A 27,565-nucleotide genomic window follows, 5' to 3' on the forward strand; every position below is an offset into this window, starting at 1 on the left:
GGTCCCAAGTTTGGATGGGCTTCAGCATAGACTGAATCCGCTGGCTCAGAGGCCATTTCTTGGACACCTGGGGGTCTGACTCTCCTCACAGCTACTTCTACCACATGCTGGAAGCTGGATGGCTATCATGCTTCTAAGGCTCTAAGAGTAAAATTCAAGGGACTTCTCCCACAAGACCAAGTAAAGAGCTTTCCCAGATGGCCTCAGCCAACTGCTCTTTGAGCATCTTTCGCACAAACTCAATCACATGACCATTCTCAAAGTAATCACTGGCGTAGGGAATCAGATCGCAGCTGAGGAACCACCCAGATTCACCCATGCAAGTGGGTGGTCAGACACACCAAACCATATAGGGTGAATGTTGAAGGGAGTTGCCTGGACAAATGTGGAGATCTCCTAGGAAGAATGGATGCTGGGTAAGCAAACAATAATATAACTGTACAGTAATCAGCTATGTAGGCCAACCCTGTATTTCTAGATTGAAATGCATGCCTAATAGGCTCACAGTTGGCCTATGGAGGGTCAAATCACACTCCAGACCTAAAAGGGGAATTCCAGACACGTTTGCTCAACTTATGTTCCCTTAATGACTAAGAGTCTGTGTTTCACACAGCAGCATAAGATTCACTAAAGAGCTATTTGTTTTATGGAACTGTTACGTACTTCCTTCCTTAAAACTTCATTGGACCAACCTCTTGGGATACAGTTGATGAATTTATCCCTTCTTTTCTGATTCCTCAAATACTTGAAGACAGTTAGCAGGTGCCCTTGCACCCTCTCTTCTCAAATGCAGTCCCAAGCTCTTCAGTCTCTGCAACATTAGATATTTCCACTTTTAAATAAAAACAGAGACATAGGCAAATCATAAGAGACTCTTAAATACAGAGAACAAACCGAGGGTTGCTGGAAGGGAGGTGGACAGGGAGAGAGGCTAAATGGGTGACAGGCATTAAGAAGGGCACTTTTGGGGATGAGCACTGGGTCATATGTAAGTGATGAATCACTAAATTCTACTCCTGAAACAATTATTAAAAATAATAAAATTAAATGGATAAAATAAATACATACATACATACATACATAAAGTCCTAAATCAATCATTCACCCAAGAGCTTTGTAAGATTTCCATTTAAAAAGTAAGCTATTTAGGGGTGCCTGGGTGGCTCAGTCAGTCCTCTGACTCTTGATTTCAGCTTAGGTCATGATCTCAGAGTCTTGGGATCCAGCCCCGTATCCAGCTCTGTGCTGAGCCTAGAGCCTGCTTAAGATTCTCTCTCTTCCTCCCTCACTCTCTCTCTCTCTCCCTCCGTCTCAAGAAAAAATAAAATAAAGGAAACAAGAAATAAAAAGTGAGCTATTTAGAACACCACATTATTCCATCATATTAGATTCATTCTGAACTGGCACACAATGGCTACACTAAGCCAGTCATCTGGAAAGTCAAGTTCTAACCCTGGTATCAAGAATTAGGAGATTCTTCAACTTTCTCTTTATATGCATAACTGCATATTTCACATTGTTGGGCTATCAGAATCACCTCAAATCATTATTCTGCAGTCTTTCTGTTCTGTTTGTGGTTAAATGTTATGTAAATATGTTGTGTTTCACTTGTAACATATTTTGGATTAAGATTAATAAACATTATATATAAACAACCATCTATGCTCTGTTACCTCTCTGATTAAAGTCGGCCCAAGGAGTCTTTTTTTTTATTGTTAAGGAAATGTCATTGGATCCTTCAAAATTGATTCATAACATCAGAAAAAAAGGAAGCTAAAAAGAGAACTTAAAAAGTTAAAGCAGTAAATATAAAGTTCAGTAATCCTGCCAAAATTCTCTAAGTGAAGTTTCCATATTTATGATGGGGAAGTACACTTTATTTTTAACAGAACATTATATACGTATGGGATTGTAAAACACTACAATTTTTAAAAGCCAAATTTAAGGAAATTCTTATTTACTAAAAATTTATCAATGAATGTAATGCATCTATACACGTAAGTGGAATTTGGAACAAGTACCTCAATAGAAACGCTATAAACATTAATTTGGTTCCAAGAGCAGCTCCAAAAAAGCCCATCTGATTCACAATGTAGCCAATTAATAACATAAGTGAGTTTGAGCTCCTGTAATATAAGAACCTGCATCCTAGAAGATTAACCAGGAGTCTAGTACATGGCTAGTCTCATGAAATTGTTGAATAGCTCACAGTCTCTTGGTCAAATATCAAGGAACTACATATAAATAGTTGCTTGTCTAAGCTTGTCAGTACTGAGAAGTGTCCCCACTGGTGGTGGTGGTGGTGGTGATGGTGGTGGTGGTGGTGGTCGTCGTGGTTCCCTTAAACCATGGGATTTCAGGTATTCAGGTACTTTTCTTTCCATAACATTTTGTCTGATTTCTTGGGATCTCTCCTAAGAGAGTGAGTACCCCCCACTCCTCTTCAAAGAAGCACCCAATTCCCTTCCATTTTAAGAAACCTACTGCCAATCAATAAAACAAGAACCAGATAGTGAATACATACACACAAACGTTAACAGCTTCCAGAATCTTCTAAAGCTCTGGGAAACTGTCTTTGTACTGTAGTTTATTCCTTCCTTTTTTCTATGTGGAAACCCTGGTATCTTTTCTTCCCACCCACTAAATTCCCAAAGGTAAATTTAATCTTCTGCCTTTCAGTAACCTGTCTCTTCCTAAAACCCTCAGAGCTGCCCTCTTTCCTGGTTAAAGAGGTCCCTTTTTTCCTGGACCCTTCACTGGATATGAAAAGAAGACTTTTCTTTCCACATAAACAGCTTTCTTCTTTCCAAAACGCTCTCACATCCCTCCCCCCGGCTTAGTATCCTTCTCCATAGCAAGTCTCTCCTGGACTACAAGTCAATTCAATGTTTGCTCAAACACCTAAGGACCAGAGCTACAAGGGGTAAGAAGAAAGGGCTCTATTTGTTTGCTACATCACAGTTCAAACTGTTACTGCATACTTAATTTCATTCGATCCTCCCATGAACCCACTGATGTTGGTGACACAGGGCATCTGATTTTACAAATGAGAGAACTGAGGTTGAGCAAGGTTAGAATAGTAAGAAAATCCTGGATTCAAACCATCAAAGCCCAATGCTCTGGCATATAACACTCTATAGTATTCCTTTGTTGAAGCTGATTTTAGCTGGATGTGAGGGGGGACACAATCTGATTGAGTCGATATACACTTACACAAGGATGATGTGATGTCCAATTAGCACCCACAGGCTTTTGCATTTTTCAAAGAGGATGTTTTATAACTGAAGTGCTTTTTATTGGGTGTAATTTCAGGTATTTTAATAAAATTGCCATTTATAAGTTATATAAGTCAAAAATAGATGTATTTAAAAGTAGTAATGGTCCCATACCTCTTAGGCATAGATAGCTTTAGAAGAAGCTGATGAGAGAGAGACCATTGGTAGACGTGGGTCCAATAACATATGGCTAAAGGCATGCTGACATGGTGAAAACGTTCACGGATTCTTTTTTTTTTTTTTAGAATTACATTTTTTAGCTCTAAGTAAAGCATTATAATCTCACGTTTTATTGGCTTTCTTCCCTCCAACCAAACTTGAAGTTTTACATATATATCAGACATTTTCTTATGTTTATTCTTCACTGTACTCAAATACCATCAAGCTTGATAATTTCTTTTCTTTCCAACCTCTAACGAAACCGTCCCATCACAGATGCACGCTACAAACAAGCACGTGCAGGGCAAGTATAGCACACTCTGTACACACATATGTGCACACAGATTCTCTCTCTCTCACGTGTGCGCGCGCGCACACACACACACACACACACACACACACACACACACACTACAGTTGCCAACCAGCTCAAATGCACCAGACACCAGGGAAAACATATTTGACATGGCCATTATCTGGATTACTTTGCTTGAAGTTACTACCTCCCAACACCATTTGTCTTTGCCACAAGTAAGGTCACAAAGGCATGGATTCCAAAGTGCTCCTTTGAGGTTGAAACGTGCCCACGAACTGTCTCCTAATGAAATATTTAGAGGATACAACATAATTTGGTGGAAGAGAAAGAAGGACAATTAGAAATCTTCTATTCTAGCTCCAATTCTCTCATTAACTAAAATCAGACATGTTTATTGAACACTAAACCACAGGTAACCAGTCAGTTGTCAAAAAAAATATTTTAAAAGGCCATCTCAGTCATAAAGGAGCATACAAGACATTTGGGAAGACAAAATTAAGGCATAAGTTAAACCATAAAATCCTTTTTTTTCTTTTGTTTTGTTTTCTTAGGGTGTTTTTTTTATTATTATCTTTTTAAAGTAAGCTTTACATCCAATGCAGGGCTTGAACATATGACCCCAAGATCAAGAGTCAGATGCTCCACAGACTGAGTCAGTCAGGTGCCCCAAACCATAAAATTCTTAAGAGTTTTAAGATGGCAATTGATAAATGTAACTAGGCAATAGCATTTTTAAGAGACTGCTAAATGATTTCTATAAAATTATAGATCACAGGCAATTTACTTACAATTGGGATGGTTTGCAAACAGTGACGAGGAAAAAAATACAACTTATCTGGCTCTTGAAAGATTGATAAAAACTGAGCAGCAGGAATAAATATATTCTTTATGTGTGCATGGTACTTCATAATTTCCATTGTGTTTTTACACACAACTTCTCAACCTTCCCAGTGACACCATGAGAAAGAGATCATTGATCACTCTCATTTATCAAGAAAAAACAAAATGCAGTTTAGAGCTGTTAGTGGCTTACTAAAGACCTGAAAACCTACACACATAAGCATTTATTCATTCCCTCCTCTATTCCACTCTACACTGATCTGAACAATTATGACATGCCACACACTGGCCTAGGCACAGGGGACACGGCAGTGAACAAAGCAAAGGCCCTCTTCTTGTGGAGCTTACGTTTTGCAACATACACACTTGACCCTTGAACTGCACGGGCAGTCAGGGCCACTAACCGGCCCTGCTGCAGTCCAAAATCCATGTGTGACTTTTGACTACCCCCAAACTTAACTACTAACAGCCTACTGTTGACCAGAAGCCTTCCCAAGAACACAGTCAATTAACACACATTTTGTACATTCTATGTTGTATTCTTACAATAAAGTAAGCTAAAGAAAATGTTTTTATGAAAATCACAAGGAAGAAAAAACACATTTACAGTACTATACTGTATTCACACACACACACCAAAAAAAATCCATGTTTAAGTGAATCCACGTTGTTCAAGGGTCAACTACAGAATAAATCTTGGACCGGCAGGGAGTAGGGACAAGGACACACTACACAAGTGAAACATTAAGAAATTTCTGAAGCAAGGAAGTGCATGATACATAAAAGAACAGGACACAGCTTCATTACTGGTGAGGTTTGAGAAGGTTGAGTTTGAGAAAGATAGTTTGGTGGCATTCAGAAGCTGCTGAATATAATGTATGGCTATGAAGTTTGGACTGGATTCATTATTCACTGAAAGGAATGGTAGGACTTAACCAATACTACATTAGTAATAATAGTATATCTATAGGAGTAATATAGTAGAATAGCATAGTGTAGCAATAGTTTATTATATACAAAATAGTAGTAGAGTAATTATAATAGCACCTAACCCTCACTGATGACTTACTACAGGAGAGGTACTCTCCTAAATACTTTCCATGGATTCACTTGTAAAATTACTGGATTTTTTAGCTCCAATTGCCCATGAGGAAACTGAGAACAAAGAGATTAAGTAACTTGCCCAAAGCCACACAGACAGCAGAGACAAGAAATGAACTGACTCTGCCTGTCAAGAATCCAAGCTCTTAGCCACTCTCCTTGTATTCATGGCACAGAACAGGGAGGCAGGACAAGGGCGGGGAGGCTAAAGGCAAGACCACTAATTCCTTATCAATTAAATAACCTTGCCTGAGAGTTTACAGATTTAAATTTGGTGGCCATAGAAAGGCAAAGAGAGGAACAGACACAAGAGACAGGTAAATTGGATTTACTGACTAAATTTTTTAAACAACTGCAAGTTCAAGCCTAGAGGACTAGGAGAAGATACTCCTATCAACAGAGATAAAGAAGCCAAATGAAAGAAGCTAACTTGGAAGGGGAAAACTGAGTGGTTTTCATGTTATCAGCCTTCTAGGAAGGAAATGCATAAATGGACTCAGGGAAGACATCAATTGGAAATACGGAGCCATCTCAACTCTTCCTGGTTTAGACCTTTCTCTTTTGCAAGAGGATGGGGTTAGGCCACATGATTGCTGAGATCTCTTCTGGTTCTATGACTCTATAATTTTGTAATGCCATAAGCATAGAATATCTTTCCTTAGAAAGTTTAAGATGGCATTTCTTAGCCATGGTAATCTTTAGGGATTTCTGCATGGACTTCTAAAACATTCTACAAACTTCCTCTCAAATGTGGTTTCAAAACTTCAACACCCATGAGCCAAAGAAAAACTTTAGAAGGGGGAAAAAAAACCCAACACACCATATTCTAATGTGTTTTAAAACATGAAGGGCTTAAAATAGGTGTTTCCCCTTGAAATGGGAGCCTCACTGACAAAATGACTCAAAAATGAGGTAATTAATTCAGGACCTTTTTTTAAGGTCTAAATTAACCATCCCCTATCTGCAGAAAAACACAATATATTGCATGAATTGTTCAACTACATACTCAAAAAGTTACATACGTCATCAGAGCCAGCCATTAACCTTTCAACCAGTGAGCAGGAAGATGGGAAGAAGACTAAACAAACAAGAGTTTTACAAATGCAAAGATTTTGCTTTAACCCTCCTAAGACTCACAAAAGCCAAGGTAAATATTGGTATGGTTGAGAACCATGAAGAAATGACAACCACTGGTTGAAATATACACTCTGGTTTTACTATCCACTACTCAGTCTGAGCTGCGCTAAAAATACAGTAAAATTTAGAATGAAATAGAGCCAAACGCATCATCACATTCAGGGAGTATCTCCTGTAAGCTGCTTTCCAGGTAGCTGTGGATTCCACTAGAGGGCAACAGAGCGTGCTCAGAGAGCAACTTGGGCTTAAGGACAGTGTCTGGTTTTAGGTCACCAGTTCAGTGTGCAAAACAGTCTCCATTTCAAAACCACACTGGATCCCTGAATGCCTCTTATATGACCAAGCACTGTGTTCTGATAAAAGGACTCCTGTTTTAAAGTTAGTCATACGGGCATTTTGATTTCTTAAATAATATATAAATCCAAATATTTTGCCATAATCAAGTATCTTCCCATCAAACTACTCAACAATTTGATAACTTTCAAATTTAATAAAGTTTAAAAAAACGGAATGTACTGTAGCCTTTGATATTTTAATACTTAAATTTAAAACCTGTAATGGTTAAATCAAAACACATAGGTAAAAAGTACACTAATAACACTACCATAATGTTAATTTAATATTTAATTTAACAGCTAGCATTTGAGCACTTACCATATGACCTACTGTGCTGAGAAGTTAATACAGTTTTTTAGACACTAACCTTGTAAGATAAAAACTCACATTATATCCATTTTTCAAATGGGCAAATTAAGGCTAATGGAGACAAAATTTACCCAAGGACACATAGCTAAAAAAGGATAACGTTGAAAGGACACTTTAAAATTTGAGTACCAGATATCACACATGTTCTCAGAGGCCAACTCACTATGACTAGAATCCAGGAGATTTTGGCACTTCTTCAAAATAAACCCCTATGATGGTCAAAGTGTAGACTAAGACAGAAACATTCTTTCATTGCACCTTACCACAGAATAAAATTTTACTGTTGCATATGTATTTACTTTTTGTAAAAACCGTGTCAGTAATCCGATTTACATAATAGAAGTTACACACTGCAGTATTTCAACTGCCTTCTACAAACAAGAAATACTAACAAGGAAAACAATCATACAAGTTCAATAATCAGGTTCTCACACTCAAAAAATATCAGCTAACGATAAGCTTTGCAGGGGCTTTTATTTTGTTTTTTTTTAATTTTTTTTTAAGGTTTATTTATTTTTGAGACAGAGAGAGACAGAGCATGAACGGGGGAGGGACAGAGAGAGAGGGAGACACAGAATCTGAAACAGGCTCCAGGCTCTGAGCCATCAGCACAGAGCCCGACGCGGGGCTGGAACTCACGGACCATGAGATCATGACCTGAGCCGAAGTCGGAGGCTCAACCGACTGTGCCACCCAGGCGCCCCTGCAGGGGCTTTTAAATGTCAGTCTTCAGACTTCTTAGAGTCATTACGTATAATAAGGAGAAACTAGTAAGTGACTATTACATAGCTTGGGTGTGTGACCCTGACCTTATTCCTACACAAGACAACAGCATGACACTGAAGTCCTACAGAGCAAGAACTCACCCAGTGAATGGAGTTTCAATTTACGGTGTACTTTGGAAAGAATGCACAGTGATCGACTAATCTGAAACATAAGATTTTTCCTTGTCCTACAAAATGTTAAAGCCCAGTTAGTATGAAACGTGTGAAAATCATTATCGTTTTAAAAGTATAAAACAAAAGACACTGCATTGGTGTCCTATTGCTGTGATAACAAGTTACTACAAGCTTGGGAGCTTCAAGTAGCACAAATGTATCTTACAATTCTGGAGGTGAGGAGTCTGAAATGGGTCTCACCAGGCTAAAACCAAGAGGTCAGCAGGGCTGTATTCTTTCTGGAAACTGTATAGGAGAATCCATTCTTTCACCTTTTCCAGCTTCTAGAAGGTGTCTGCATTCTTTGGCTTCATTTTTTACAGCCACCAATGGATAGTCAACTCTCTCTCACATTGTATCTCTCTAATATGAACTCTCCGGCTTCCCTCTTTTCAATTATAAGGACCCTTGTGATTACACTGGGCCCACCCAAATAATCCAGAATAATCTCCCCATTTTAAAGTCCTTAATCGCATTTGCAAAAATCCTTTTCCCATGTAACATACATCTCACTAGTTCTGGGGATTAGGAGTAGACATCTTTAGAGGCCATTACTTTGCCTACTACAGACAGCACAGCATATAATTTGTGCATTCAGCAATCTTTCTGAAAAGTAGTTACTGGAATACAGAATGTATTCTCCTACAAAGCAGAAAATAGTTGTTAGACAAGTGTAGTCTACAGAGTCCTGAAAGTACTAATCTGAGACCTGAAAAGAAGGATACAAGGGGTGGCAACACAGGTAAGACACCTTTATAATAAATTAGGTGCAGGCTTCAGGCAAAAAGAGGTGAATTTATATTTGCATGATATACTACTTCTAAATTAATTTTGTTATACTCCATAGTTCTATTACCTACCCTTTCTTAACAGTGGTGCTAACTATGTAAAAACAAAGTCATTCTTATTCATAATTCATGAGTTTTCATAACTAGAAATTATAAATACAAACACCCAACACACTACTTGGCACTTTGCAGAAGAACGAAGGAGTTTGGAAATGTGAATTCTAGTCTGATTCTGCCACTTACTACCTGTGTGATCTTCAGTATGTCACTGACAATTTCTGGGGCTATTTTCAGAAATTAGGAACAGGGATAATAAATAGCTCTCACCTGTAGGGCCGCTCTAAAGTAAAATAGAATATATAATCGCCAGAGAATTCTGGGACACTTTTGGTGCTCCATAAAATGTTAAGTAGTTGTCATTGGGTGAATACGTCCATAGCCTTGGGAAGCCAGAAAAGACGCATTAGTGTAAAGTTGTGAATTTTTAGATACTTATCCCAAAGAACTTAGATCATCAGACAGATACATAAAACAAGAGAATTTTAAGAATGCCTGTTATAACTGTATAATTCAGTTGCACCATAAGATTTTATACAAATATCAGTTACCATAAGATGCAAAATTTCAAAGCTGCTCCAGTAATATTTTGACAAAATATAGGAAAGATATAGTGCAACATGGTAAAAACTTGGCTCCCTGTGGAGGGGCCTCTACTGGGTAAGCAAGTTAACACAAAAAACCTCCCAAAGAGGCACCATGTAAAAGCACGTGCCACGCTGGCCCAAGGAATAATCAAGCTCCCAGACAAACCACTTCTGGGACCAGAAGTTTTGAAAGTCATTGACGTAAAGAGCTGACTCCAGTATATTATCCCACTGTCTGATTGTGAGGATACCGTTTAGCCCCCAATTTCAGTTTTTACAGAAGTATACTGGATGGCTCTTCCTTAGCCTCACAAAATGGCCTCAGCCTACACCACTTTCTGATTCTAAATTTGTTTTTCCTGCTTCATCCTCTCCAGCTGGGCCATCAAAAGTTCCTAATTGCCATTTTCACCTGTAGCACAAGTCTTTCCTAGGAGTTGAGGTAAGTGGGCATTGGCCAAGGATTACTCACATCCATCCATGCCTCTTTGGGCTTGCATTCTATATTCTAAATGCAAGAGATTATTAGATAGCCAATTTGAAAATAGATGAACTATAATTTTATCTAAGCTTCATATTATCTCTAAGATAATATGGCTGAATTTGATATATCGCTAAACATTGAGAAGTATCACATATAATTACTTCTTAATCTAAACTTTGAAAAAAGTAATAAAGTCCAGCAGAACCTTATTTCCACACTGGATACATAAACTATCAGACAATCTTAAGACTTCAGAGAGAATGTCAGGGGGAAAAAAAAGTGATGCTCTTTTTCACTTACATTATTTTTGAAAAGGGCAAAGGGGAACACATTTTTTCTGGCAATGTCCAAAGTATATATTCTCATCTACTCTGCAAAACAATACCAATTAAGCTTCACGTATTTAATGCAAAAGCACATTAAGGAAATGGGTAAACCTTCACCCAGATAGCACTCATCCTTTGCTAGGATTTTAACTGACTACCTCATTTTTTCACCTGATTCACTAGTGGTGAAGCCCCTTTAAAATAGAGATTACACATAATAAAAGCTGTTTCTCTGTCTAGTAAATGGATTATAGTTTAAAAGGGCACTGCCAGGAGAGTTAAAAAGTATTCTCTAAACGGAAGAGCTCTGTAGGACAAATGATTTCCCTGAGCACTGTTCATGAAAACATCCTTCCTGTAATTAGGTCTCGCATGAGGCTGGGTGAGGCATTTTCTTCTGGCCCTTCTTCTTTTTTTTTTTTTTTTTTAATGTTTATTTATTTTTGAGAGAGAGAGAGACACAGAGAGAGAGAGTGCAAGTGGTGGAGAGGCAGACAGAGAGGGAGAGACACAGAATCTGAAGCAGGCTCCAGACTCTGAGCTAGCTGCACAGAACCCAACACGGGGCTCGAACTTGTGAACCGCAAGATCACGACCTGAGCCAAAGTCAAACGATTAATTGACTGAGCCACCCAGGCGCCCCTCTTCTAGCCTTTCTTAAACTTGCTACTTTTTGACTTTTAATTTTAATATACCGGTCATCAATGAAATCTGAGAAGGGAAGACTTTCTTCATTAACGAACAGACCAAATGTCTAGACTATTTCAAAATAAGACGGTTGCAGAAAAGTAGGAAGTGAAACAGAAATACAAAAGTCAAAGTCGTCCTTCAAATTTAGGAACTTAAATAATACGTTATTATTTACTGTAAGACCAAGCAATAAACACGAAGTATGCATCAAAATCATGTACACCGGGGGGCGCCTGGGTGGCGCAGTCGGTTAAGCGTCCGACTTCAGCCAGGTCACTATCTTGCGGTCCGTGAGTTTGAGCCCCGCATCAGGCTCTGGGCTGATGGCTCAGAGCCTGGAGCCTGTTTCCGATTCTGTGTCTCCCTCTCTCTCTGCCCCTCCCCCGTTCATGCTCTGTCTCTCTCTGTCCGAAAAATAAATAAATGTTGAAAAAAAAATTAAAAAAAAAAAATCATGTACACCGGGAGTCAAGTGTAGAGAGTAAAGGTTTCTTTTTCACTCATGAATTCAGTAAGTGTTCTTTGAGAATTCAGTTTGGTAAGAGATTGTACTGGATATTATTACTACAAGGAACACAAAGGAAATAAAAATCTTCTGGTCCATGTCCTTTAGAAACTTACAATCTATTCAGGGACATTAGTCCCTTATGAAATGAGTTATTATTATGCAAAGCAAACCAGCAAATCAGAGTTGAGTTTGCTCAACAGAAAAATAAGGGGAAAAAATGGATAGAATGTTGGCAAAGACTAATGTAAATTTGAACAGTCCAAAAAGATCTTACAGGAAAGGAAAAATGTAAATTTTACCTGAGTTCAATAAATCACTTCTCCATATTCTGGTGCAATTGGTTAACACACACACACACACACACACACACACACACACACACACACACACACCTCCCTGAGAGTGCAGAAAAGCAAAAGAGAGAAACATAGATACACACATAAATAGCCTAGAACAAACATCCTAAGGATGTACAGGAGGAGAAACTCTGAATCCAGGATCACTCGTAGAGGAGAGCTGGAGTTCAATTAGAGAGGACACCTCAACCATTGCTAAGAGGAGCCCAACACAGACGCGATATACAATGTGTCTCAACAGCAAAAATCCTGTGTGTGGCAACTGAATAGTTTATTCTCATATTTTCCAGTTTACCATCAGAAGAAAAATCTTACTAAAATAAGATATTTGCAGTGGGAGTATTCTCAAATAGTTGGCAAAATATGTTCAACCTTTTTGCAATAGTCAATTTAGTGGTCTTTTTTGTTTTTTTATTTTTTGTTTTACTTTAGCAATGGAAACAAAGACTATCACAAAAGACCGTTGTTTGCCAGCTGCTTTAAAAAATAAAAAATTTCACCATAGTTCTTTGTAAGACTTTTCTCCCCACTGTATTCTCTAGTTTGAAACACATTCAAATCACAGGCATTGAGTTGAATATTTAGCAAGGGCCAAGAATAAACCCCAAAGCCAACAATGGCAATGAAAGCTCCAACAGCCTCAGAGCCTGACACTAATTTACTAAGACACATGAGGAACCCTTGGGAATGAAGTGTCTGCTAATTAGGCCACCATAAACAGATTCCCAAACCTTGACAAAGTTTTTCCAAGCATCTGATGAAGAACTTTGATTTATAGGCTGTTCAGGTGAAACCTGAACAGATGGTATCTTTTAACAATAACTGACACATGAGTTTGTTAAGGATCTCAATCTCTAGGAAACACACAGCTCTAAAGAGGAAAACAAAGAGGAACAGTTTTAGTCATCTACCTTATCTTTGTCTTCAACGACATCTGCCAAAACATCATCTGGATCCAGGATTCCTCCATCCGTGTATTCTAAGTGATGAATCTTCACCCAGTAGCCAGGATCCTATGGTAGAACAATCAACAAGTTTCACGACTCGAGCTTTTTAAAACTACATTTTAATTTTTTTTTTTTAATGTTTATTTATATTTGAGACAGAGAGAGACAGAGCATGAATGGGGGAGAGGCAGAGAGAGAGAGGGAGACACAGAATCGGAAGCAGGCTCCAGGCTCTGAGCCATCAGCCCAGAGCCTGACGCGGGGCTCGAACTCACAGACCGTGAGATCGTGACCTGAGCCAAAGTCGGATGCTTAACGGACTGAGCCACCCAGGCGCCCCTACATTTTAATTTTTTAAAAAATAATAAGTTGACTCATCAAAAATAGGCCCTAGTAATAAAATGTTCGAACACCATAAATAAATGTTACCTCTTTATTTCAATAAACATTTGGTATTTTTATCCTATTTCAGGTAAATCAGTAAATCAAAGTATACATATTTCATCAATTACCCTGGAAGATAAATCACCATGCAAAAATAAAGTGCCACTGTTATTTGAGAAGGAATTTCAAGAACGTTTTTATAACTTCAAACGAGGTAATCCCAAGAATACTTTGGGGGGAAAAAAACGTCTTCTTGGGGGTACTCTGAAATGGGCTTAGAAATTCACACTCAGATTCTCAAAGCTGTAGGGGAGGAAAAAAAATCTAAGGGCAGAAATCTTTGATGGCGATCATCACTTTACAATCTATCAAGTGGAATGGGATAACCACTGACTTCTTCATCTTTTTAAATCTCCAGGCTGTATGCATGTCCTCAACTCCAAGATTTGAGATGACATCTGGAGCAAGGGCTCCACAGGGCGGCAAGTCGAACTAGGTTTGGAGCTGAAACAGTTCACTCAACCACAGTAGTGCTTTAGGAGATTTCCAAGTAATGTCTTAAAAAACCTACTCAGGAATGTAAGGACTAAGAAAAGGAAGTTATTTTCCTAATTCTATATGTGGCTACATACTCACGCTAGAACTCAGAATTAGATGATGTAGCTCATTGGGTTATTTACATACTGCCTATTTCCAGAAAAGATATGAAAGCCAACCATAATAATGAGACAAGAACATGAGCCAATGAATGAAGAAAAATATTAGTAAGTTTTTTACAGAATACCCAAGCTATCATCGATTTGGCTCTGTGATTCTCTGAAAGCTTCTCAAAGTGGGAAAATTTTGAGCTTTATATAAAGCACACAAAAAACAAATAACGTGCCAGTTTACAAGAAGGAAATTCTTCTAGGATAAAGCCCTAAGCCTTTACCAAATGAATCTTTATAAAGGAGAAGAATTAACACAGCCCACAGAATTCAACTGCAGTATTACAAAAGCTAGTAGAAATGATTGTCACAGAGCCTCCCCTTTACCCACTCCCTAATAAAAGGCAAGGGCATACTATATTAAATAAGAGTAAAGCTTTTAAAGCATCTATTCAGAGGGACACTGAAATGTGACCCAAGAACATAGCTTTTCAGTAATCTGACTAGATCAAGTCATAGGCTTAAAAAATCCAAAGGAATTCTTCTTAGATAGGCTTTTGACTTTAAAATTAAGTTTTCTATCAAGTATCTGACAAGCTATTCCAAGTAAAATGAAAGGAATTTCGTTGCATCTAATATTAGACTTATAGGTAGAAACACTAATGATTAGGAAACTTTAACTGCCTGGTTCTCTTGCCCTGAGAGATTGCCAAAAAAAAAAAAAAAAAGGCAGCCACTGTATAACCAGGTAAGATAGCAAAGCACACCCATCGGTCAGATTCTTTAATCAGAGATCTAAACCAACTCAAGGTCAACGTGCTATAAAAGGTAAGCTAAGTACAGCAGACTAGATTCTAAATAAGGAGAACACCAGAGTAGGCAAACACTATGTAACAGCCACTGGACCGTACAGAAAAGAAAGAGCTCCCCCAGTCATCTTTGGGAATTCAGTCTTTTGGCTATGGCCATGCTACGAGCAACATAGTTTTTCCAAATACACCCAGGACTTCTAATTGAAATCTACAGGGTATTACATTTCCTTGTAAAAACTGCCTTCTTACAAAGGGAGTGCAACTTAATTAATTTCTATTAATGTCCATTGAGTTGGGTTTTGATATATTACAACACTATAGATGAAATCTGTTGATTTTGACCATGTTTGTAAAAGGTGATGTATTATAAAGAGTTCTAAAGAGTTTGTTTTTTTTTTTACATATTCAATTACTTAAAAGACCTCTATTAAGTTGTCTGCTTTTTTCTCATGCTCCGTTTGTAAAAGCAGATTTTATCACCTAAGATTGAAGTAAACAACTACTCCCAACAATTGCAGTGTAAATTAAAATATGCCTGTTTTCCTGCCTAGAGGTAGGAACAGAAAGAAGAAAACCAAACACTCCGATTTAAAATAGGGAAACTCAGGAAGTAACGGAGGACAGGATCTGATCAGTAGCAAAGGGAGCAGACAAGAGGCAGCTCCATGGGGCCGTTAAGTCCCACAGCATTCTGCTATCCCACACGTCGGGCTCTAGGACGTTCTGGAAAATAAGCCCTAGGAGTTGTAACTAAGACATTTATTTCTAATGGTCTAATTGTGATTCGAAAGAGTACAGGATTTAAAAGTTTGGCAGAACTAAATCAAGTAATAAAGTTATTTTGATACATTTTGGAATAGTATATTCAATCAAAAAAAAAATTAAGTGAAATACATGGTGCCAGAATATAAAAAGACTGTTTGCAACTCTGACACTGCCATCTCACTTTGGTACTGCCATTTTATACACTCTAGCAAAGAGTAGACTAATGATGAGCACACATCTAGTTCTGAACGAAAACAGACAAGTTATATGAAAGGAGTCTCAGTTAATATTTTACATGTCCAAGGGAGGTAAATCAACAAACCCAGCGCGTACCAACTGTGATTTTGTCCCCACGGTATTTTCGCCATAGTGCTATAGATCACTTTAAGAATATACATACAATATTAGCAGCCAACAGCCATTATAAGACCATAAATTCACCCTGACTCCTTTATGTATGTAAAAATTCAACCATTACCTTGCAGTCAAGATTTTGCATTTCATTTACTTAGTTTTATGACCATCAGGAATAAAACTGATCAAATATGAAAAGATGTTCACATATGCATCTTGTTTCACACAATCATTTGGGAAAGTTTACTGTATTTTTCAGGATCATGACATTAATTTACCTATTGCACAAATATCTGTACTACATAAAACTTAAATTATTTCAAAAATATCTGTAGTAAAAGTGTTACACAATAAATCTTAGAACTTATACTCCTAGGTTCTTAAAGTATTGAAAAAATAACATAGCACGCATTGCTTCCTCTATTTCTGATAGTTTCTTATCATTATTTTTAAATAATACATACTTAAATACTACTAGAACTTTAAAACTAAAAATAGCCACAAGGATGAATTGGAAAAGGAAACAAAAATATATGCATTATGGAAAGACCACAATTATAGGAAACTTGTAATTAACCAATGAGAAATTGTTCCAAATAGGCACGGATATTAACAGCAACAAATATCCTTCACTGTGGGTAGAAGACATGAAATTTGACCCTATACCTTAGAAAATCTCTATTAGCCAGAGTTCTGAAGAATAATAATTTTCACCTGCAATATCAGGAGGAATGGACTGAGAAGCCAGATACTAAGATGCTGTGACTACCAAGCACTGAGACGGTGTCAATCATCAAAAGAGAGAAAACATGGATGTTTCTAAGCTAAATGCGTCTGGCCCAAAAAAGAGAAAAAATAGCCTGCAATGGCAGCAGGTTCAAAAGTGAGGCAAGCACTACAAAGAAAGAGCCAGTGTTGGAAAAGAGCTGTATTTAGCAGTGGTGACAATTACAGAGCTCAGTAATGCAACTGATTTTTCGGTGACTTCATGTTGTGAACAAATAATTGTACCTGTTGGAATACAAGAACAATTGCAAAATAAAGTTAATGGAAAGTTAAATATTTTCTGTGTAGAATTTAATTTCATGAATTTGGTGAAATATATCCATAAAATGACATTTCACCATTTGATCGTCAACATCATCAAAGCAGATAACTTTAGTGGTTACTATAGGGCGGGTGCTATATGTACTATGAGTTTTATAGGATTAGCTTGTTTAACCTCAAACAGCCTCATGAAATAGTTATCAATCCATTTTACAGATGAGGAAAGCAAGGCATGGGCACGTGAACGGACTTGCCCAAGGGTAAATGCTTAACAGCAGAGTCAAAATGTGTTTTTTAAACACAGCAAATAAGGGTTGGGGTTTTTTTTTTACTAATTAAAAAGTATTAACAGAGGATTCTGGGTGTCTCAGTCCGTTAAGAGTCCAGCTCCTGATTTTGGCTCAGGTCATGCTCTCACAGTTCCTGGGTTTGAGCCCCATGTCAGGCTCCACACTATCAGTGTGCTTGGGATTCTATCTCCCTCTCTTGGTACCCCTCCCCTGCTCAGGCTCATTCACTCACTCTCTCAAAATAAATAAACTTAAAGAAAATTTAACAAAAATCACAACTGCCTCACAATAAGGCAGGGGATCAGATCCATCTCTGTTGCTACTTAAGTATATGGATCCGGGCAAGTCATCACTACTCTGGACCTTAGTTCTTCATCCACAGTGAGCATGAAGGCTCTCTGGCCTTCTGCACAACGCAGCACATGCAAGTCACAGTGTAGAGGACATGACAGGGCAATAATGGAAGGCCCCAAAATATTTCCCTAAGTGTGTCCAGTGTTTTCCAGGTGAGAGAAGCTTCAGAACATAATTCCTCATAATCATGAAATTAAATGTTGGAGAAGAAATGGAAAAAGATCTTCCTGCTCAGAGCAGAGATGAAGCTTGAGGCATCAGAAGAGAATTATGAAGGTTTTCATCCATGCACACTTTAACTACTTCTATCATAATCCTCTGCAGTTATTCTCCCAACTACTCCAGACCAAAAGAGAGTATGGTGCCCCAGAACACCAGCACCCAGGAAGGAGATAGTAGTCAGAACAAGTGTAGAGACTGTTTGGGGACAGGTACAGAGCAAGAGTCTCTGAATAACCAACCACAGACAGTGTAGGGAAAAAGCAGTTCCTGAAAACGATGCCTGAGCAAAGCCTAGCAGAGCAGCACTGACAACTGAAAGGACAGAATGAAGCCAGAAAAGGAAGTAATAAATCTTGATATTATGAGCTGGCCCTGACTTCAGAATACGCCTCTAATTTCCTGAAAAAGATTAACCAAGAGTATGACAGGAACACAAGTAATGCCATTTTAATCATGTTTCTAAGGAACTCAAGAGAACTAGAATTGCAACAAGGGTTTTTATGCTGGGTTGAAAGTAATACCCAGCAAACTCAACAGAATTAAAAACCTCAATTTATATAAAAAATAAACGTGAATAAGTCCACCTGTAAATTTACTCCAGCTTTAAAAATCTATGAACCTACCAAAAAAAACTTGATATAGCCATACCAATGTCAGATAAAGGAGCCTTTAAGAACATTACTAAAGGTAAAGGAGAACATTTCGTGATGATAAAAGGATCAATCCAATGGAAAGAAAGCAATTCTAAACCTAGGTACCTGATAACTTCAATACATATGCTGCCAAAATGGACAGATATTTTAAAAATAAATAAATAAACAAATCCACTTAACTATAGAGAACAAACTGAGGGTTACTGGAGGGGAGGGGATGCATTAAATGGGTGATCGGTATTAAGGAGGGCACTTGTGATGAGCACTGGGTGTTGTATGTAAGTGATGAATCACTAAATTCTACACCTGAAACTAATAGTATAATGGGTGTTAAACTGAAATTTAAATAAATCTTGAAGAAGAAAAAAAATCTTTAAAAGTAAATCCAAAATCACAGTGAGACTTTTGGTAGGAAACAAAGATATAAATCATCTGACTAACACAATTAACAAAGGGACCTAACTTATTTATATTCCATACGTATAAGACACCGTACCCATAAAGATTAGAAAAAACATTCTCTACAAGTGCATATGGAATATACACCCAATTTCAAAAGTCCAGAATCACTGAGAATATGTTCTTTGATCAAAGTCAGAGTCAATTCCAGAAATACACCTATAAAATGCCAGGCTGTTTGGAAATACAGTTCCGAATAATCCAATTTGAAAAATAGTTCTTAACATAGAATAATTAAAACAGCATACAAAAAATTATGAGATGCAGCTAAAGCAGTGCTTAATGGCAAATTTATGGCCTTAAATGCAAATATGAGAAAAAAGAAAAGCTGAGCCCAAGAAGCTAGAAAAAGAGCTATTCAAACCCAAATACAGAGGGAAGGAAACAAAGAGAAAAAAAATAGGGGCACCTGGGTGGCTTGGTCAGTTAAGCGTCTGAATTTGGCTCAGGTCGTGAGCTCTCGGTTCGTGAGCTCGAGTCCCATGTCGGGCTCTGTGCTGACAGCTCAGAGTCTGGAGCCTGCTTCAGATTCCGTGTCTCCCTCTCTCTCTCTCTGCCCCTCCCCCATTCATGCTCTCACCCTCCCCCCCTCAAAAATAAAATAAAAACATTGAAAAAAATTTAATAAAAAGAAAGAATAGAACAAAGTTGGTTCTATGAAAGGCTTGATAAAATTGGCAAATGCCTAGCAAAACTGATCAAAAAACAAACAAAAAAGAAAAAACACACAAATTTCCACTATCAAGGAAAAAGACAAGCAATACCATCTTAGATTTTACAGCCATTAAACATATATGGTAAAAATTTAGACCTATAAAATTGGCAATGAAATGAACATTTAAAAAAAATACAACTTACCAAAACTGGCCAAAAATAGGAAACAGAAATACAAAGACAACAATTAAATTTTAAAACTTTCCCATAAAGAACCAGACTCACATTACTTCACAGATAATATCTTCCTAATGTTTAAGGAAGAAAGGGTGTCACTCTCATACAAATACTTCTAGAAACTACAAGAGAAAAAATTTCCCATCCCTTTTTTTTTTAAGTGTATTTTTATTTATTTTGAGAGGGGACGTGGGGGAGCACAAACAGGGAAGGGGCAGAGAGAAATGGAGACAGAATCCCAAGCAGGCTCTGCAAGGCCAACGCAGAACCCGATTCAGGGCTGGGACCCACAAACTGTGAGTTCATGACCCGAGCCTAAGTCAAGAATCAGATGCTTAACTGACAGGCGCCTCTCCATCCTTTTTTATGAGGACAATGTAACCTGGATACAAAGGCCTTACAAGGGCATTATACAAAAATTATAAAATTTACAAAAATTTGCATATGGATAAGTATGAAAAAAATCTCAAATAAAATATGTGTAAATCAAAATTCAGTGATATACGTAAAGGATTTATTCCCTTAATGCAAGAGTGGTTTAAAATTCAAAAATCAACTGAGGTAGTCACCTAATGAGTAAGGGAAAAAAGGATAAAAATTAGATGATCACAATGGATTCACTTGAGACTATTCACCACCAATTCACAGTAAAAAGTATCTTAGCGAGCAAGGCAAACCTACAATTAAGGCAAACCAGTAACAGAAAACTCAAAAATTAAAAAACAGCAACATTTATAATAGCATCATCAAATCAAATATTTAGGAATAAGTCTAACAAAAATGCATAAAACCTTTATGCTAAAACTTACCAATTTTTACAAAAAACTAAAGAAGAGTTTCAAAGATTAACAGAGTCAATATTCTGAAGATGTTCATCTTGCCCCAAATTGATTAAGGATGAGTTAGGGTTATGACCAACCAGAATTCTCAGACACTGATCGCTGGAGTGTACATTTCATTAAACTGTTGAACATAAACATCCTACATAGCTCAGCAATCCCACTCCTAGATATATATATCCAACAGAAGCAAGTATATAGAATTACCAAAATACATGCCCTGTAAGATTCATAAGAGAATTCCTAATACCTAAAAATCTGGAATAGCCCAAATATTCATCACCAGTAAAATGAGTAAGCACCATGTCCATGCAGCAGAATACTAAATATCAACAAGAATGAATAAACTACAACTTTATGCAGCAATATGGGTGAATGTCACAGCGTAACACTGATGGGAGTCAAATACTCAAAAAAGTACATACTCTGATTCCATCAAGAAGCTCTAAAACAGGCAGAATTATTTCATAATGTTAGAAGTCAAGAGACTGATTACCCCTTGAGAGGGAAAGGGCAGTGAGTAGAAAATGGGCACAAAGGGGCTTCTAGAGTCATGGTTTATTTCTTGATGTGCTGGCTACACTTACTTGTGCACTTTTCTGTATGTGTGGTATACTTTAAAAATCTTTTCGGGGCACCTGGGTGGCTCAGTCGGTTAAGCGGCCGACTTCGGCTCAGGTCATATCTCGCGGTCCGTGAGTTCGAGCCCTGCGTCAGGCTCTGTGCTGACAGCTCAGAGCCTGGAGCCTGTTTCAGATTCTGTGTCTCCCTCTCTCTGACCCTCCCCCATTCATGCTCTGTCTCTCTCTGTCTCAAAAATAAATAAATGTTGAAAAAAAAATTTAATAAAAAAAAATCTTTTCATAATTTAAGGACTCTTTGCTTCAAAAAATAGGATTTCTTTTTTCAAACTGAAATACATAATAGTTCCCTTTACACATGATCATGACCACAAATAATTAAATAAGACCTCTAAAAAAGCTGTTTAGAACTAGCTTCCTTAAAATTATAAGAACAAATCTTAGGGCAAATAAAAGAAAGGAATGTAACAGTCCCAAAAGACAGAGAGGCTGGGTTCCCCCACCCACAGAAAACGTAGCTTACTGACCATCAATCATTCAAAACTTATAAGACCCAGAGAGGAGGCTTAATGAACCACAGGCTTAAATGAGTCAACAGTGTGACAAATACGTTAAATATGTTACCACTATCATGAGCTATGATAATAGTACCGTGTCCAAAACAGAGCAAGTAATAATCTCATTCTATACTAAGTGGACACACCATATTTATAGTATTTTCTTCAAAATTTAAGGGGTGGTCATTAACGAACTGGAGAATACCAATATGGGTGAATGGAAAAAGGTCAGCTCATTCATCTTAAGACATGATTTAGGTTTGTTTAAACCGTAGAACACAAAGGAAAATGTTTTTGCTATTTCAAACATAGAACCACAGTTTATGGGGCACTGGGCTCTTCAAGTTATCAGACAAAAATCTCTTATTGTCAAGATTATCACTGGTAATCTCTCAGGGAGATACCATATCGGAGACAAACATCTCTCTCGAGTCTAACACTACCTGCTTTTCAACTAGGACTGGCAAATTACTGTATTTTCAGTTAAGCACCAGATAAATTATCTGGATTATACTGCAGACAATGTGAGAATTACACATAATCCCAACGTAAGTGAGAATTATATATGTAATGTAATTACTTATGGAAGTGAGAATTACATAATCCTAAAGAGCCCTTCTGACTCTCAAAACTACAGCATCTAGAACCTCAAAGTTCCTTGGGGCTTTGAACCTAAAGTTAGAGAACTTCTGGCAAGAAGAAATCTCTTCTGTATTATAAGAATAATGTTTTCCACATAGGGAATAGAGTCGATGGTGTAATAGAGCATGGTGACAGATGGTAGCTACACTCGTAAGCATAATGTACAGAGCTGTTGAATCACTATGTTGTACACCTGAAACTAATGTAACATTGTGCATCGACTATACTTCAATTTAAAAAAAAAGTTTTCAGAAGTTCAGCATGATTCCACAGTTATAGAGCATCTCCAAGCAGAAAGTCTGAGCAAAACAAATTTTACATGTCTCAATCTATCAGTTATTCTGTGTCTTGCTGTGTAACCTGAAAATTCACTAATTTATGAACAGATTTAAAGAAAGGGGTCTTCTACAATCCTAGGTAACAGAATTACTCTGGTAGAGAAACAAAATGAAAACCTGAGAATTTTATATTACGTACCTTGTACTAAATAGGCTACTTTCTCACTCTAAAACAACTCTTCCCTACTGACGACCCCAAATGTGGGGTTTTCAATCCTTGACTAGTAAATTCACGAGTTCAGAAACTCATAGGAATCCACTGGCTATGAGCGGATTCTTATCCACAGACCACCGAGACCGGTCCTCCCATCTTACTGGGGGAGAGAGGCGGGGACACCAGAATAAAAGATGAAGCCACAAAGAAGGTTGTGGTTGGCTTGTGCTATCCCATCTTAAACAAAAGCAGTCTCCATATGAGAGCACCAACAATTCCAGGGTAAGTTTTCGATTTTATCTCATAATCCAAATTTTGATACTACTACTTACTCTCCTTTTCAAGTAGGAAGAAAAATATTTAAGCATCAAGGCATATACTTCACTTTCTATTTCATTTATCAACTAAATATTAAAAGAGAGTGTTAATCACCTCATGCCATTTCTCATTCAGTTTCGTGAAGTAACCATAATCTCAGTTTTCTTTGTATAAAGAAATGTAAAGGTTCATTTAAAGGTTCATTTTTTTTTCATCCTGGAATTAACCTAAACTTATTTGAGGAAAAAAAGGTCCAGATATTTAAGTTCTTTTTTTTTAAGGACAATTTTTAATTATTTTAAAATCTACTGTCTACATCATCACAGTACACTCACTTTACAAGAATATGGAAATTTCCTTTTTCTATGAATCTAAGAGTTAAATGCATAAAAGTTTAAGTCTTATGTAAATCTTCAGGATTAAATACATTATAATCTTAAAATCAAAGTTCTATCAGGAAAATCAAATGTTAAAGTCTGAAATTAACAAAAATTGTACTTGTATTTAATTGACACATCTATTTCAAAAATTTCCCAGTATGAAATACTTCCAAAACATTAAACCATTACTAATTTAGTAATGCTGAAATACGGTGTTTCAAAACAATTTTAAAGAAAACAGCTGATTTTCTTTTTTAAATCCTGTTTTCCGTTAATTGTTTTCAATGAAATTTTATAGTCCAAAGACCTGGATGCCAAGGTTTTAGAAGCCTGTGTGGTCCAAAGGAATGCAAAGCCCACAGCCAAAGAATGGAAGCAGCCACATCCCCAAAGAGAAGGAGAAGCTATAACTTTTTAAATAATTTATTATGAAACCCTAAAAAGCATTCTGCTATGAAATGAATTTTAATAGGAATTTGAGAATGCAAATTCATACAACTCAAGCTTTGCTGAATGTAGCCAATTAAATCCCATCATTATTGCTGCTATGATGCCAGCATCTTCATAAGGTAATTCCAAAGTACAGTTTGACAGATAATGTTAATTGTGTATCTTTATGTATATAAATGAATGAATGAAGATTTAAAGTATTCTACAAGTACCCAAGATGGACTCCAGATCTTTATTCAAACACAGAAAGTTTTATGCTTCATCACTGAAGAAATCAAGACATAGAAAAGAGAATTTTAATTTATATCAGAAGAGGTACTGCTGTGTTTATAAAAACATGTAACTCTAAGAGAAACATAAAGACATCATCAACTGTATTCCTGCTCACTGTGTATAAAACTTCTTTTCAGTATGGCAATCATAGGAATGGTGAAGGATTAGCAGTCTCTGATTTTCAGAAGTATTGACATACTATTCCCACTACTGTTAACTCTCTTTTTCCAACAACAGGGCCATTCCTCCAGAATCCAATGGATGGAACACTGATGAAGCTAAAAAGAACACAGAAAGCACAGGAAAGGAAGCAGGAAAAGCTGAACACAAGTACCCCATGTTCAGAGCATTCGAGTCTTGCTACCCCACCCAACTACAGAAAGCTAGTGGTCTTCCTCCCCAGCCACTCCTCATAGGCAGTTAGGGGAATATGTGCCTCCAAAATGAGAGATACGGGAAACAGAGGACCCAACACCAAAGACATGAGAAAGGAATGCCCGCCTAAGAAATAGTGATAGCAATTAATATTACACCATGCAGGAGTTTGGGGAGCAACGGATCTTGACAGGATCAGCACAATGAAGGGCTTTAAGAGTGAGGTTATCAAGGAACTACACAAAATTGTCAGATTTTATGGCAGACTTAAATCTAAAGAAAACGGTACTACAGAGTCATTTTCTGCCACTATTAGGAGAGAAAAGAAAGCATGAGACTCAAAGAAAACTAAGCAAATCAAATAGGTTAATTTCAGGGAAAACAAAAATTTGTACGGGACAGGAAGGAATCATAGTTATTGGCTGAAGAGTAAACATCTACATGGCTACTGTAGTAAAAACACTGAATATAGAGTTGACCAAACATTCCAACAATTTTGGGCAACCATGGGGTAGAAAAACGGAAAAAGGATAAGAAAGTTATAATTTTCAGGTACCCTAATAGGATATAAAAAATTGATGAACAAAGAGATAGCAGTAAGTTCTTATTTGTAAATAAAAGCACACTGCCATCCCTTGGTTCACAAATTATTTAGAATTATTACTACCTAAAAAAGGTATTATTAGTACCTAAAAAAGACAGCTAAAAAAAAAAAGGTGCTTCTTAGAAGCAGCCTGGTGGGAGAATCCATAAACCCCTGTTTTTAGTTTGGGGCCTTTTAGCACTATTTGACCTTTCAAACTAGAAATGGGCAAACTATGGGCCACAGGCCAAATCCTGTCCATCATCCATTTTTGTAAATTAAGTTTAGTGAAACACGGCCATGCTCACTCATGTGAGCATCTGAATGGCTGCTTTCACACTGCAACCGCGGAGGTGTCATATGGGCTTGCACAGGCTAAACTATTTACAATCTGGCTCTTTACAAAAAGAGTTTGCCAACTCCTGCTTTAAACCGTGTGTAAGAATTACTTTGATTGTAAAAATTAAACGGTACAGAGGGGTGGTCCACGGTATTCTCCAGAAACAACTCTTTTAGGCATCTGTTTTAGTCTAACTGTTAGCTCCTCTCTAAATAAGCACTTCTCACAGTCTCAATGACTTCAGAAATCACCTTTTGACTTTGATATCATGAAGGCAACTAAGTGTAGAGTCCTCCAATTTCGCCATCCTTCTTTCTCCCAATATTGTTATTCAAATATATGTCCTTTAAAGGCTACTTTTATCTTTAGTGAATAACTTAAACTTCTATTTTTAATTCTATCATCTAAAGACTGCATTTCTTCATTCCTCAGAGTAAAAGAGAACATCACAGTCCCTACTCTTCTGTCCTTCTGCCCTTTTACTTTCCATATCTGTCATCTCTACCTTATACATTATCAAAGTGGAAAACATTTGCATTCTCCTCTGTAATGATAACCATACTTTGTCTATAATCAGATTCCAAAAGTTGAAAGCCAATGGCTGGTATTGACATTTATGGCAGCCAAAGGAATAGTGTTCTCTGATGAACCAAACAGGAGATGACTGTCTGTCATTCCTTACGGTGCTAATGTCATACCCCCTAAGCCATTCCAATAAGAATGTTCAAATACATTCTCCTTGTTACAGTCTACCTTTTGCCAAAAATAATGTCAGGTTACTTTAATATGTAAGTCATAAGAGTTGACCTCAATATCAAAAAATGTATAGTAAATTATTCCAAAATATATTTTTATAGTATTTTCTATATATAGCATATATACATTTACACATATGTGTGTATATATGTATATATGGTCACAAAATGCAGGTGGATATAAAAACATTCAATGGTAAAACAGATTGTGCCCAATTTTATACAGACAAGAAATAGCACTCTCTTTGAAAATGAGCATGGTTGCCTTTGATAAAATGAAAATAGGCTAATTTTTCTAGGAAAATTATAAATGCCTGGAATCTAGAATATGAGAAGTATTTCCTATAGTTTAATAGTAATAAATAAGGATACTATTCATTTCCTATTCCTCCTAGAACAAATCGTCACTAACTTAGTACCTTAAAGTTACTGTCTTATAGTTCTATAGCTCTTATGTCTGATGCCCTTCTCGCTGGACTAAAATCAAGTTGTCAGTGGAGCTGAATTCCTAATTTGGGGGCTCTTGGGCAGGATCTGTTTCTTGGCCTTTTTAGCACTTCTCACATTCTTTGGGTCAAGGCCTTCCTTCTACCTTTAAAGCTAGGAATGGCCAGCCCAGTCTGACCTCTTCTGATTAATTCTCCCACATACAAGGACTCTTGTGATTCCATAGGTCCCATCAGGATAATGCGGGACAATCTCCCTATCTCCAAGTTAACGGATTAGCAATCTTAATTCCATATGCCACCTTACTTCTCATTTGCCATGTAACATAATATATACACAGGTTCTGACAACAAGAAGTAAACAACTTTGGGAGGCCATTATTTTGCCTAGAACAGGAGTCAAATATAGTATACTGTTGTTGTTTTTTTAAGTGTCTTTTTT

The 27,565-nt window shown here is 37.2% G+C and overlaps 1 protein-coding gene across 4 annotated transcripts in view; it reads right to left on the bottom strand.

The window, feature by feature from the left end:
- Window positions 1–27,565, bottom strand: part of PARD3B (par-3 family cell polarity regulator beta) — a 1,011,734-nt gene that overhangs the window by 853,800 nt on the left and 130,369 nt on the right. For all 4 annotated transcript variants that reach the window (XM_047084837.1, XM_047084838.1, XM_047084839.1 and 1 more), the window contains exon 2: window positions 13,179–13,280. In XM_047084837.1, the coding sequence (XP_046940793.1) occupies window positions 13,179–13,280 (102 nt within the window). The remainder of the gene's footprint in view (window positions 1–13,178; window positions 13,281–27,565) is intronic.

Source organism: Lynx rufus, unplaced genomic scaffold, assembly GCF_022079265.1.
Source record: "Lynx rufus isolate CCGP_SWC_20201006 ecotype Redwood Valley unplaced genomic scaffold, mLynRuf1.p SCAF_2, whole genome shotgun sequence".
NCBI classification, from domain to species: Eukaryota; Metazoa; Chordata; class Mammalia; order Carnivora; family Felidae; genus Lynx; species Lynx rufus.